General features: G+C 42.3%; 1 protein-coding gene across 1 annotated transcript; it reads left to right on the forward strand.

Moving 5' to 3' along the window:
- The first annotated feature begins 8,851 nt into the window (after nucleotides 1-8,851).
- On the forward strand, nucleotides 8,852-10,104 carry LOC136980547 (uncharacterized). The gene is made up of 2 exons (XM_067276675.1): nucleotides 8,852-9,191; nucleotides 9,272-10,104. The coding sequence occupies exons 1-2, from the start codon at nucleotides 8,852-8,854 to the stop codon at nucleotides 10,102-10,104; spliced, it is 1,173 nt and encodes a 390-aa protein (XP_067132776.1).
- Nucleotides 10,105-15,091: the final 4,987 nt, after the last annotated feature.

Raw genomic sequence — 15,091 nt, forward strand, 5'->3', positions numbered from 1 at the left:
GCTTGCAACAACTGTAGGCAAGAGAAGATTAACGACACGCAACACAACGCCAGAGAGGGCTCTTGACCGATATTTAAGAGAATCATAGCCAATATTATAAGTAGAACTGAATATGGATCCACCTAATCACAAGGAAATACGTTTTTTACAGTATAACACTGGGAGGGGCATTGCTGCTACCTCCATCTTAACTTCAAAGATTAATAAATTTGACTTCATTGCGTGTCAAGAGCCATATTGTCTCCGAAACCGCCCGGCATGCTTGCCTTCTACATGCATCGCTCTCACGGGCACTTCAGATTACCCATGGGCAGTGAATATAGTCCTAAATAACGACTTATTGCTGCTCCACCACCAGAACAGCAGTTCACAGCTAACATGCTGTACTGAACTTATTATCGATCAAAGACGTTATATCATCATTAATTTTTACAGCCCAAAGGGCCAAGAGTGTGAGGAGATCCTCTCTGAAATTCAAGGATGTTTGGACAAGTTCTCCAACGTGTTTTTCGTCCTTGTAGGCAACACGAATGCGCACTACCCGACCTGGGGAGGCGAAGACTTGGACAGAGCTGGACGAAAATGGGAGGAATTCTTCGCTATGAACAACCTTCTAGTGATCAACGACCCCACGTCGCCCCCTACATTCACCTCCAGCATGGGGCACAGCTGGATCGACGTCACTGCCTGTTCGCTCAGCTGTGCCCAGCACATCCAAGGTTGGAGAGTCCTAAATGACTCTCTCGATGATCACGCTATGATCACCTTCCACATCAGCACCTCCACCGATGACAACTATAGGCAGCCAAGACTTAAATTCAACCTAAAACTCGCGAACTGGGAAGGACTTATAGCCTTCCTGGATACTAACTTGGAGCAGTGCACTCCAACAAACCCGCAGATGGCCCGGACCCAGATTGAGCAGAACATCAGGACCATAGAGTATGCCTGCTGTACATACATTCCCACTTATAAAAATACCCATAGACCTAACCCATGGTGGACTGACGACCTGACAAGACATCGTGACACTGCCATCAGGTTAAGAAAAGGTTTCCAGCGCTGTCACACGGAACCGCAGAGAACTACACTGAAACAACTGTACCTCACCCACCTCCAAATGTACAAACTGGATATAAAAAAGGCGAAACAGGCCTCATGGTCTAGATTCTGTAGGGAAATCTCAGATAGCCCATGGAAATTTATCACCCGCTTTTGTACCGGGAAACTTAAGAAACAGCAAATTCTATCTTCAACTTCGATTGGGCAGGACTTTTTTCAGGCCGTTAGCCAAAAACTCAACCAGTTTTGTTTGCCGGACAACTTAGTTGAGGACACCGACTACCATAAGTGGGTTCAAAACCAGCAGTACTTAAACATCAACACCATAGACACTCCAAACTTTCAAATCCAGGAAATCTCCTGTGCTTTTACTGGCCTCAAAAATAAAAAGGCCCCCGGGAAAAATGACATTTCTCCCGAGTTGGCCAAGGAGCTTTGGCGTCTGATCCCCGCACAACTTACAAACATCTTCAACTCTTGCCTTCGCTTCGGCATTTTTCCACACTCATGGAAGCACGCAATTGTCGTTCCTACACCAAAACCGGGCAATGACAGCGACAGCCGACCCATTTCCTTGCTGCCGGTTCTGGGAAAGATCCTGGAAAGATTGATAACAAACAGACTGCACTGGCACATGGAAAAACACCACCATCTGAACGATTGCCAATACGGGTTTAGACGTCAGCGGTCAGCCCCTGATGCTATAGAAAAAGTGATTCAAAGCATAAAAAACCTCCTGATAGATTACAGGTACGTCCTTGCCATTAATATTGACATTACGAAGGCATTTGATAGTGCCTGGTGGCCACAGGTACTACTCAATTTAAGACTCAGAAATTGCCCGGCAAACATTTACCACATCATGGCAGACTACCTCAGAGATAGGACTGCAGAGCTCTGCTACGGCGGACACACTGCCCGCAGGGCTCGGTCTGCGGCCCACTTTTGTGGATCACCCTGTTCGATGATTTTCTCACAAGCAACTTCGGGCAACATGGCACTGTGGCGTACGCAGACGATGCCATGGTATTGCTTGGCGGGCGATCTCGTGCAGACCTCGAGAGAGATGGTAACAAAATTCTGGAGAACATTTCCAACTGGGGCAACAAATACAAGCTCAAAATTAATGCCGCAAAAACAAAATGCATTATTTTCAATACGCCTGGGCAGCCTAATTTGTACTTGAGAGTGCCAACCATTAAGATGAATAGACAGACATTGTGCATTGAAAAATCTCTGAAGTTCCTAGGCGTTCACTTTGACCACCGCCTCCTTTGGAATACCCATACAAAAAACATCACAGATAAAATAGGCAGCATTCTTAATCTTCTCACAGGCATTGCTCGTAGACGCTGGGGCTTGGCGTCCGAAACCCACGAGGCGATATATAATCATATCTTCATCCCTATCTGCACGTACGCCTGCAGCAGCTAGGGCCACGATATAAATAAAGTCCACATTCGGCGTAAGTTTATTGCTGCACAAAGGCGAGCTCTAATACAGATCACTAGAGCCTATAGTACAATCTCAAATGCCACCAACCAGGTGTTGGCTAGAAAGGCCCCACTGGATAAAGTCATTACAATGCTCTACAAGACATGGCAAATTTAATGGGGTAAAGATATTGAGGCCGGCAACCATCGAATTAGACACGATGACTTAAAACAAAACATTCGGTTTGCTCAGGCGAGACACCCGGCCACCCCAAATGTTATCAACTTTGAGACCCCCATCCAGAGTGATATATTTTCACTAATGGGTCGAAAATAGACATGAATGTGGGCTGCAGTTTTGTTGTATACAGCGAAGAACTTGAGATTGCCCATGGACAATTTAGACTTGCCGACCATTGCACTGTTTTCCAATCCGAGCTGCTGGCCATCTACAAAGCTGCTCATTGGGCAACTCAAAAATACAACAACAAAAAGATCAATATCACGACAGATAGCACCTCGGCGCTGGCACTACTGAAAACCAATACCCTTCACCCCATTGTAGTGGGCATTCATGAAGCCATAAATACCTCCACTTGCCAATTCCACATCGATTGGACAAGAGCCCACATAAGCACCATGGGCAATGAGAGGGCGGATGCAGCAGATCAGGACTTGCCCATCACATACAAAAAGATCAACATCAAAACTGTAAAAAACCTGCTATGGCAAGACCTTGTATCTGCTTCGCAAGCAGATTGGAACCACTATTCTTCTGCAACTCCTTCCACTATTCAAGACATTACCATTTGTTTTTCATGAAACTATCACTCACCCAATCACCTTCTCACCCAGATGATCTCTGGGCATGGGAGATTCTTCTCTTACTTAACCAGATTTAAGCAAGCCCCTGTGACTACCTGCCCTATTTGTGGCACACAAGACAGCAACCAGCATTACCTCATGGAATGTCCCATGCTTGAACTCGAGAGATTCCACCTGAAAAGCGCAATGAATTCGCACAGCTGTCTCTGGCCCCCACGGAGCATGGACACTATTCTTAAATTCAAGGATACTTATGCGGCCCTTATGCAGATGATACAAATGTACTTTAAAAGGACAACAGTCCCGGCCTGGTAACACTTTCATACGACATATTACCTCTACTCCTCCTCCTGGCCTGCGTGCCAGATTATCTTTTCAACTGCCAAATAGGCAGACTACTGTAAATACGCGTTGTTAGGTGCCTTTTGCACCCTCTCCATGCCTCAAGCAGAGGCATGCATGCTGTTTTTCCTTGTTTTCTCTACTCCAAAAATACATCTATTGTAACCTTTTTTACTGTTTTAACCGGTTATGACTATCGGCACCGGTATATGCAATGTAAATTGTATGTAAATAATAAATATCTATCTATCTATCTGTCCCTATCTACTAATTAGATGACGACGAGGCATAGAACGAGAGGGACAGAGAGTGTTAAATAACTTACAGTCTTGGCTGTCAGATATAAAGTTGAGCCTGGAACCGAGTAAGTCGACCATGGTTCTTTTGAGGGGTTACCTTAGCCCGGATCGCCCCCTAGCTTAAAAATGCAGAGCACCCCCGTCAAGATAAGGGGGTCAGTCTGTTACTTTGGGGTGACCTTGGGTGCGAGCATGAACCCCTTACCACATGTAAATGGGGTTTGCCGTAAGGCAATAGTACAATTCAGCAAATTACAGGGCCTGACAGGCGCAGAGTGGGGGTTGCGGCTTCCTGCTCTGCGTTTCCTGTACAGGTCCCTGTTTGTGCCTATGATAGTATATGCGGCTGGTGAGTGGGGCGACGCACTGGGGGCCCCTCTAAGAAAAAGGTTGCTTAAATGTCAACGAACTGCATTATTGATAATGACACGAGCATATAGGACAATTTCGACTCCTGCCCTTTAGGTGATTGCCGGTAAGTTGCCTTTAGATTTGGAAGTGGAAAATGTGTGTTATAGATATCTTTATAATAAACGAAAAGAATTTACAGTTGGCTCCTTTTCATTCGATTCGGGCGATCAACATATGACTAAGAACGTAGTCTTGTCAAGGATTCGACATGAATTATTACTTATCTGGGATAATAGGTGGAAACAGGACGACAGGGAAAGACACTCTTGAGTTCTTTCCAGGTATTAATGATAGACTTTGAGCACGTTGGTTTACTCCAGATTATTACATATGTCAGATTGTTTCAGGTCATGGAGATTTTATGGAGAAGTTGTTCTCCTTCCGGTTGGTTCGAACAGACCTTTGTGAGTGTGGTGAGATAGATTCGTTCAAACATTTTGTATTCGCGTGCCCTATGTATGCATCTTATAGAGATTTTAATACACAACGGTTCTTTTATCAGATAGTAAATAATCGTCATTGGTATAAACGGGTATTCCCGGTTTTAGAGGAAATGTTAAATTTTAGAGCAAAAATTAGAAGACAATAGAGATATAAATTAAATAAATATACTATTAATTTATACTTGGGGTTTTACATGATAGTTTGGGTTTATACATTAGGTTTTTAGTGGAATAGTAACACTTTACATTTTAAGTCCAGTAAATTTTATACAATATTAGATAATACATTATACAATACTAGATTTTAAAATATCTTGATAATATAGGTTTTTATTCGCCGATGATATCTTCGGATGGGTGCGGCGTTGAGTAGGACTGTGGGGGGACTATTGTCCCTATCTACTGGGACGCGATCCCACTTGTGAGTCCTAGCGTATATTTTAGTTTCGAAGCGGTATTTTGTAGCGTTTTACGTTATTCTGCTTTAGCTATTATCTCTTGCGTATTGACACTGGGAGGCTTTCTACCTTCACGAAATGCGTCCTGTGAGTAACTTTACCTAAAGTAAAACCAAAAGCAAGTGAAAAAAGCCTTTTTCAAGGCTACGTCATGGCCAAGAGGCCGAAGCCGGAGGACAGTAGCAGTGATGCCTCGTCTGCAAGTGACGGCGAAAAAATGGAGATCAACCTAGAAGAAAAACGGTTTAAAGTAGCCGAGGGCTACAGGAAGCAGCTAGGGAAATAACTGGCAAAAAATGCAAACTCCTGCTTAGGTACACGGGAACACTACGAGTATATCATGGACGTTGTCTAAAGCATCATCAACGTCTTTAGAGAGGGAGAGAAGCACGACATCTTTGAACAACTACAAGAAATGAGTGCCAAAATAGACACAATGAACGGACAGGGGAGCAAGCCGCTCTTCTCTCAAGTTGTTGCCAACAGGCGCCCATCGGAAGCGAAAGAAGTCATTTTCGTAGAGCCGCAGAGCCAGGGAGATGACCCTGAGAAAACCAAGAAGTTACTAAAGGAAAAGATCAACCCCAGAAGCCTTGGAATATGAATTCAGAGAGTACGAAAACTGAAGAAAGGGGGAGTTGCTATTGAAGTAGCGACCATTGAAGAGAAAGTAAAACTTAAGGAGCAGATAGAAGGGGCAGGTCTGAAAACCTCAGAACATGTGAAACGGAAGCCCCGCATGATGGTTTATGGAGTACCAAAAAAATACACTAAAGAGGAAGTTGTGAACAGCCTCTTCCACCAGAATGAGGCCATTGCCAGTGTACACGGCAACCTCAAAAAATTCAAGCAAGAAGTAACGGCCAAGTTCCCGCTTGGTGGCAAAGAGAAACCCAATACGAACTAGGTGCTGGAGGTCAGCTCAACCTACCGAAATATCTTAAAGAAGATCAAAAAAGTTAACATACAATGGATAAGGTGCGGAGTCGACGACTTCGTTTCAATCATACAATGCTATAAATGCTGTCGCCTCGGGCACTTTGCCAAAGATTGCCCAGAGGCCAAAAGAGTGTGTAGCCAGTGTGGGGAAGACCACACCTACAAAGACTGTCCCAACAAAAAGACAGTGAAGATCTGTGTCAACTGTAAAAAGGACAAGGCCGAGAACTACCATCACAATGCGTGCGACAAAAGCTGTCCGGCCATACAACGTATAAAAAAGAAAATAATGACCAAAATCGACTATGGACAGTAGTAGGATAGCGGTCAACGATAAGAACATCAGAGTGTTGCAAGTGAATTTACAAAAATCAAAAGCGGCTATGGCAGCCTTTAGCAAGACCATGGAAAGAATAGACGTTGCCCTAATACAAGAACCCTACAAATTTAGAGCCTCTATTGGGGGCCTGAGAAAACAATTCCTCGTTCTGCATGAGCCTGCGCCCCTTGCAGCCATCATAGTTCGGAACGATAGGATTCCTTCTTTCTATTATGAGCACCTGAGTACAACCAGAGTTGCCTGTGCCTCTATCGGGACGGGACAAGACAAATATGTCCTCGTCAGTGTTTACTGCGCCATAACAGAAGAACTCGAAGAGATCCTTAAATAACTGGACCTCATAATTCGTGCCCTCCCACACGAGCGGATAATCATAGGAGGAGACCTCAATGCCCACTCCCACCTGTGGGGTGACCCGGACAATGACGACTGGGCGGACGACATCTTGCAATTTATTAACTCCAAAGGGCTACATGTCCTTAATGATCCTGGCTCGTTGCCCACGTTTGATGCCCCAATCAAGGAGAGCTGGGTTGATATTACCTGCTGTAACAACAGAGCCCTTAAAGAAGTTTCTGCCTGGGAAGTCTCAGCGCACGTCAGCCTGAGCGACCATGCTTATATCTATTACATGCTCGGCACTGAAGAACAGATAAACGAGCATACGGAGAAGTATGATGTTAGAAGGGCGGACTGAACTTCGCTCAAGAATAACCTTATCCAACGAGTTCAAACCATCCAACTCAAGACAGCTGAGAACAGTACTGTTGCCAGTGAAAAGGTCAACGCTTTCATTGATACTATTAAGGACCTTTGTGACAAACACATCCCCAGGAAGAAGAAACAGGACAAGGCCGTTCCCTGGTGGACCCCCGAACTCACCAAGCTGAGGGAGAGAACAACCGCCTAAGGCGGAGGTACCAGAGGGCAGAGACACAAGAGGAAGCAGGTACCAGAGGCGAGAAGACAACAAGAGAGAATGCTAGGTACCAGAAGTACCAACAGGCCGAAAAGCAGTATAAGCTGGTTATTAAAGAGACAAAACTATCATCCTGGCAGGATTTCTGCTCAGAAAGCTCCACCAAACCATGGGGTTACATTTATAAGAGTTGCTGTAACAAACTAAAGATGCCCACGGCATTGAGGAGTTTAAACACGACAGGCAGGCACACCTGTGACACCGAAGACACTATCAAAGTACTAATGGACCGGTTTTTTCCAGAAGACAACCCAGAAATGGACACCAGCGACCATGAAATCGTACGGGAAGAGCTGGAAACAGAATATCTAGAGGCCAAAGCGCCTAAGTTTACCTATGCAGAGGTGGAAGAAGGGGTGAGACACCTCAAAAAAGGAAAGGCCCCAGGCCTAGACGGACTCACTAGCGAAATCGTCCACAAACTGTGGACCATGATCCCAGATGATATGGTGAGAGTTTATAACATGTGCTTGAACCACGGGATTTTCCCGGAAAGGTGGAAAAGGGCCAGACTGGTTATCATTCCAAAGGCAACGGACAAAAGCAAAAGCGATCCCAGGAAGCTATCGGCCCATTAGCCTGCTCCCAGTGATGGGGAAGATACTGGATTACTTGCTGGTCCAAAGGCTCACATACCAACTTATAAAAGATGGGGCCCTATGCCCGAAACAGTTTGGCTTCCTGCCCGAGAAGTCAACTGAAGACATCATATGTAAAGTCATAAACGATGTTAAACAGACTACTACTGAATACAAGTATTGTTGCATATTGAGCCTCGATATAAAGGGGGCATTCGATCACGCCTGGTGGTCCCAGATTCTTTTGAATCTCAGGCGGGCAAAGTGCCCAGTTAACATGTACAAGCTTGTAGAGAATTACTTCCACAATCAGACCGTCGAGTTCGTCTACAGGAGGCTCCACGTTACAAGAAGAATTAACAGAGGGTGTCCCCAGGGGTCTAACTCTGGGCCCCTCTTCTGGAACATTCTTTTCAATAGTTACTTGGCTCACGACAAAGGCGTTAAAGAATATGCTTACGCCGACGACACCATCTTACTCTTTGGGGCCAACTCCCGAAGGGAGATCGAAACCCACGGGACCAGTCTGTTGAAGACGGCAATCGACATTGGCAGAAAATATAAGCTAGAGTTCAATCCCAAAAAAACTCAAGGGATCATCTTCCACAAGGTGGGCGAATCAGACCTGTACAAACGGGTGCCGACAATAAGGATGGAGAATGAATTTATTGCAATTGTACCATCAATGAAGTATCTGGGCATCATCCTAGATAAAAATCTTAACTAGTACGAGCACATCAAAATGCTTAAAACTAGAAGCGACCTCATGTACTACAATCTGGCCAAAGTCGCTAAGGCCAACTGGGGCCTGGATGCAGAAGCCGTTAAAGAAATCTATAATATGGTGATCGTTCCAAAGATTACTTACGCAGCTGCGGCTTGGCACACGGCCACGAACAAAGTTCGAAATAAGAAAATGCTTTTCACAGCCCAAAGGCATGCTACGCTGCGGATTGCAAAGGCATTTCGCACCATCTCCACCGAGGCCCTGCTTGTTATCTGCGGGGTACCTCCCATCGATCTAGTAGTTCATGAAAAGGCCCAAAATTACAAAGTGAGGAAGGACCTAACGGTCCGTGTTGGTGACAGAATCTTTCCAACTGAGACTTATTCCACCAAACCTGCCTTCACCTGAGTCCCCCTGACCGGATAAAAATCAAAGAGAAGGGCGAAAGCCAAAACAACGATGCCAAGATTTACACAGACGGCTCGAAAAGCGAAACAGGCGTGGGGGCGGCTCTGGTGGTCTTTGTGGAGGGCGTGAAAGTCGCCCATAGGCAGTACCGGCTAAACAATAACTGCACGGTCTATCAAGCAGAACTGTTGGCTATAAGAGAAGCAGTGAAGTATTACATTGAATCGATGACTGACAAAACAGTGCTAATCTGTACAGATAGCAGAAGCGCTCTTGATGCCCTATGCCAATACAGGGATACCAACCGAATAACTAACGACATAAAAACGATGATCAAACAGTATAACGGCAAAGGAACCATTGGCTTTAAATGGGTCCGGGCACACGTTGGTGTGGCCGGGAATGAAAGGGCCGATCAGTTGGCCAAAGAGGCAACCAATAAGACTGAAATTGACTTCACAGAACTACCCGCTTCCTATATTAAATGGGAAATTAGAGACAGCATGCGGAGGAGGTGGCAATTAAGCTGGAATGAGTCGGATAAAGGTAGGCACACTTACAACGTCCTACCAAATATAGAGGAAAGGCTCAACGAACTTAAATGGATACCGATGGACTTCTATCTCACCCAAATCCTATCAGGCCACGCCAAATGCATGACCTACTTTAAAAAGACAAACAAACACGACACTGAAGAGTGTATCTGCGGGACAAATAGGCAAACTGTGGAACACCTGTTGCTAGAGTGTGCAAGGTACGCCGCTCTGAGGACCGAGCTAGAATGCTCATTTTACAAGGACCAGAATAACACTCCACTCAACCTTTACCATATCGTCAGGACGAAAGTGCGTCCTAACTGAAGTCAGAAGGCTAGCTAAAGCCATCTTTAACTGTAACGACACAAACCTCGGGTAAGCTACCCGAAGGATTTGAGCGGCGAGTTGCCGCACGTATTAGTACTCTACAAAACGCACCAATGTACTTTTATGTATTATTTTCTATCTCTGTTACATTTGTTTTATAAGGAAGTGTGTTATAATGCTTGATTGAAACAAAAATTGGGAAACCCTCTGTAGTGCTCTGCGGAGCAGAGGGGTACTCTGATCCCTGTAAGGGGATATGATGAATTTCCTAATGAAAAAAAAAATGTCCCTATCTACTAAGAGTAGACTCGAAGAAACACAGGCTGCCACCATTGTAAAAGAAAGGTTTATATAAAATTCTTATTTAATCTCACTATTCACAAAAGAATTTCAAGATCCTTACTCTAACTCTCATATTCTACAAATTGTACGAATATTTCAGTGGTTATTTTAAAATGGTGGACAGAGACATTCCAGTTCACAGTTACGAGGAGGCTGTGAGGGAGGCAAGGAGAAATGGCGCTGCAGACGTAATCACATTTTACCCCTCCTTATTGATGACAGTTCCCAGAGGAGGCCCATTTGTCCAACGGATGCACGGTAGGACTTACAGAGAGAAGTCAGCAATACTAGGGCAGTTCTTTAACGATGCATCCGGGAATGCAGCGCCCATGGCTGGAATGCTGTGGCTTCACAGCAGGGAGTTTTTTTCTGCGGCAATGCGAGCCATGACTAATGACATTATGGAGCCTCTAAACAGAATTTACGAACAATTTACACACCAACAGCCGGGAACAGAAGAGTCCCTTCAAATATATAGGAACGCCGTTAATAGATTCAGGGAGAATCTTCATCCCGAGTTGAACCACGCAGAGTTCTTCGCAATCGAAGGACACACCACTGCTGAATTGCGAGTTGGACAGGCGATGCTAACAACGTTAGTAAGGATGTTGACCGTTATGAGAGAGCAGCGAGCTGAACGTCTTGCTGTAGGCGGAAATATTCGCAGACCCAGACCAGCATACATTGATGACTTCGTTGAATGGATCCAAGATCCCACTCAGGACTATCTGGGAAGAGTGCCTTTCGACAAGAGACAGTTCAGTTCAGTTCAGTTATTTAATTAAAAGATACCATAGGTACATAACCGGTGCCGTTAATACATAACCGGATAAAACACATCAGAGATACAATGGATATATGATTTACAAGTAGGAAAAATTGTTTAACCAGAATAAAGTAACATCTAGGTAATAACAAATAATAAATAATAATAACACAATAATAACTACTAATCTATACAAGCATGACATCAACTACAAGTAGAATGACAATTAACAGATTTAACACAGAGCACAGATAATATACAAAACATAACAAAAAAAAAAAAAAAAAAAAAAAAAAAAAAAAAAAACAATTAAAATAAAAATAAAATAAAATAATTCTTACAAACTAGAGGCGTTTTCGCTGATACGGTGAGCTTGCAATAATATAGTTCTGTAAAATTTGCGTCGTCTCTTTGCTGCAATTGGACTTTTAACGTCAGTTCCATTAGGTCCAATTACGTTTGCAGCTATTTGTACCTTTACCTTTAATAATGACGTCAAATTCTGTTATTTCTCTGTCATTCACACTTTTGACTGCTTCTGATGTGCAATATGTCTTCTTTGTTTCATTCCTGATTAATACTTTCATAAGCATTTTTCACATCAGCCACTTCGCTGTTCCAAGCACTCTTAAAGCACTCTTGAAGCAATTGTCTCGAGGCACTCCAAAGGCACTCTTGAAGCACTCTTATGATGACTTTTGTAGGACTCTTGTAGCTCTCCTAAAGTAATTACCTTTTCCGATGCAATTTGATCCAATTGATACACAGAAGAGAAATAAAATTACCATTACAGTGAAGGTATACATGAAAAACAAAATTACTTAAATGAGGAGAGGATGAGTACACGATGAGCTATAGTTATCGATATCCAGGAACAGAAGTGTTCCTGAAGTAGCATTTGACAATGTCCAAAAATGCGTGATAAGTGTCACTGTGCTTAATAAAGCAGTTTAAATTGTGGGGAGGCCATGTATAGTTGCGAGCCTCACAAAGTACTCTGAGCTGAAGGCGTTCCCGCTCGGTAATAGGGCATTGTAAAATATAATGTTCACTTCCATCGACAAGAGACAGGCTACCCATCACCAGCAAGCAATAAGGTACTCTGAAGAAGAGGATAATAATTTAAACAATAGAGGCTTTCTGCTAATGGCAACAGCCATTACCTATCAATCTCAAAAAGTGGATCCAGGCTTTGTGGATATTGCTGCTAATGTGCAAGATCCTATCGTTAGAACAGCCGTAGATGAAGCGAGGCTGTTAATCGCTGGTCTGGAGGGGCAAGAGGCCAGTCTATTTCAACAGCAAATAGCAGCTGCAGACATAATTTTCAACTCCTACTATTGGCTCAAAAAACTAGGTGTAAATAGCCGCAACGGGTTCAAGGTCGTTAATAAATTCCTCTATCAACTAGGTCTTGCCCCAATTGGCACAGAAAAAAGAGCGGAGTTAGTCCGTCGTAGTAGAAGCGAATTAATTCGCCGGTTTACGAAATTCACAACTACTGTGACAAACATTTACACCCCTCCGTTCATTTGCACCTATTCAAGATTCGATGATATGGTGCCAGTCATAGGCAGTGTATGCGTCACTAACTACGAGAACACTGCGACACGACAATCAGCAAGCTGGAGAAACAGCATCAATATGCGGCTGGAAGTAGAGGAAACTCTGAGGATAGTAACCGATCTCTTCATGGTTCAAAGAAATAGCAAATCTCAGAAAAGGAAACAACATATTCAGGAGTTGCCATCTGCTGCATCAACTCCTGCTAACAAAAAAGTCTCCCTACGAGTACGCTGCTGGCATTGCAAGGAACGCACTACAGGTGAAAATATTTGGACGTGGTCATCTCGAAAGACCTGGTGCACAGCAACGGAGGGCACATGCAGCAGATCTCCATCCAGAAAACTTCGATGACTTGCCAGCCCTGGAAGGAGAAAATAATCAGGCAGAGGGTGAGGGTGGTGAGGTGGATTAAATAATTCATCAAAGAATTGCATTTACTTGAAATTCAAGTATTTATCTGTGTTTTATAAGTTAATCATTATAATATATAATCTTATCTTCCAATGTTTTAAATTAGTGTTTTTAAATCTTATAATTTTATATTTTAAATTGAATTTAATTTTACATTTTAGAGTTTATAACTTAAGTTAAAATCAAACTTGATAAATAAATAAATAAATGAGCTTTAAATTAAAGCTACCTTTATATTCAACATTTGAATTTTCAACCGAGCTTAAACTCAAAACGACCTGCCATGCTCAGTCTGTAAAGTCTCCAATCACCACCAAAACACCCATCCAGCCAAGCAGTAGAGTCTATCAAAAACAAATCGCAGCAGAAGAATCCCTCCTAGAGGCCTCTGTTCAATCCCCATGCATCTGCTCAAGGACCAATTGAGAGCTGTGCCAATGAAATAAGCAAAATAAAACAAAATAAAGTAAATTAGAACAAATAAATAAATAAATAAATAAACAAACAAATAAGTAAACAGACAGGCAAAATAAATAAAATAAAGAAAAGTAAAATAGAACAAGATAAAATAATATATATAAAAATGAAACAAAACAAATAGAATGAAATAAAATAAAATAAAATAAAATAAATAAAATGTAATGAAGATAAAGGAGATGAAGCAGAAGAAAACAAAGCAAAGTTAAATAAAATAAAATAGACCAATATAGACTAAAGCAATACAGAGCTATTAGTGTAAAGTACTACAAAATAGTATAAGTAATAAATAACAGACAAGAATAGGAAAAGAAACTGCAATAAGAAAGGAAGTGTGAATGCACAAACAATCAAATTAAATAGACAAAAGCATAAATAACATAAACGAAACAGGTCATCTTGATGAGCAAAACAAATAAAACAAAACAAAACAAAATATAACAAAGTAGAACTAAATCAGATAACCGAACGTACAAACAGCCCAATAGGCAGAACAGCACAGAGCAGAAGAAAGCAAGAAATCAGAATGGTAACTGATAGATAAAACTATAGCAGAATAAGCAGGGAGAACCAAGCAAAGTCAAACAAAGTAAGGCAAAGAAACAAACACACAAGTGTATAAACAAATTTTTACAAAATCATACAAAACAAGACAAAACGAAATAAAAACGAATAAGTGAATGGGCAAACATACAAGTAGACAAAAGAGCGAATGAGACAAGGCAAGACGTGCACACAAGCAGTCAACAAACCGCACCACAAAAGCACACAAAGTCAACAAATGAACAAACAAGACAACCAATCAGGCAAAGTGGAAGACCGAAATCACAAATGTCCAGAAGGCAATCAAAACAAGACAAAACAAGATGCAAAAGGATTGAACAAAACAAAGTGAGATAGAATAAATAAAATAAAATAAAATAACGTAAATAGAACAAAACAAAATAACATAAATAAAATAAAATAAAGTTAATAAAATGGAGTAGAGTTAAATAAACAGACTAAATAAAATAAATAAAACAAATCAAGTTGAATGTAATGAAGCAGAAAAACTAAAACAAGCAAAACAAGACAGGACAAAGTAGACAGAACAGCACCAATAAATGAAAGCAAAGGGCAGAACCAACAGACAAGACCCTGACAGTGACAGAGATATCAATATCCAGAGAAGGAGCAAAGAGGGAACAACCAGGAAACAGCAGAACACCGAAAACAACATCTACAGTAGCAATAGGTCACACAACCAGGCAATAATTCATCATTAAGTTATATTAACTGTTCCAGGCAATTACTTCAACATAAAAAAAGTAATAAATCAATCATTGTTATCGGTAGGCAGCCAGCTTTTCTTCCGTTGTGTGGAAAGGCTGTGCACAGATCGAGCTCTTCGATTTTTTGCGTGGATTAAGCTTTTATTTTGTG

Source organism: Centruroides vittatus, unplaced genomic scaffold (assembly GCF_030686945.1).
Source record: "Centruroides vittatus isolate TY-2023 unplaced genomic scaffold, ASM3068694v2 contig_705, whole genome shotgun sequence".
NCBI classification, from domain to species: domain Eukaryota; kingdom Metazoa; phylum Arthropoda; class Arachnida; order Scorpiones; family Buthidae; genus Centruroides; species Centruroides vittatus.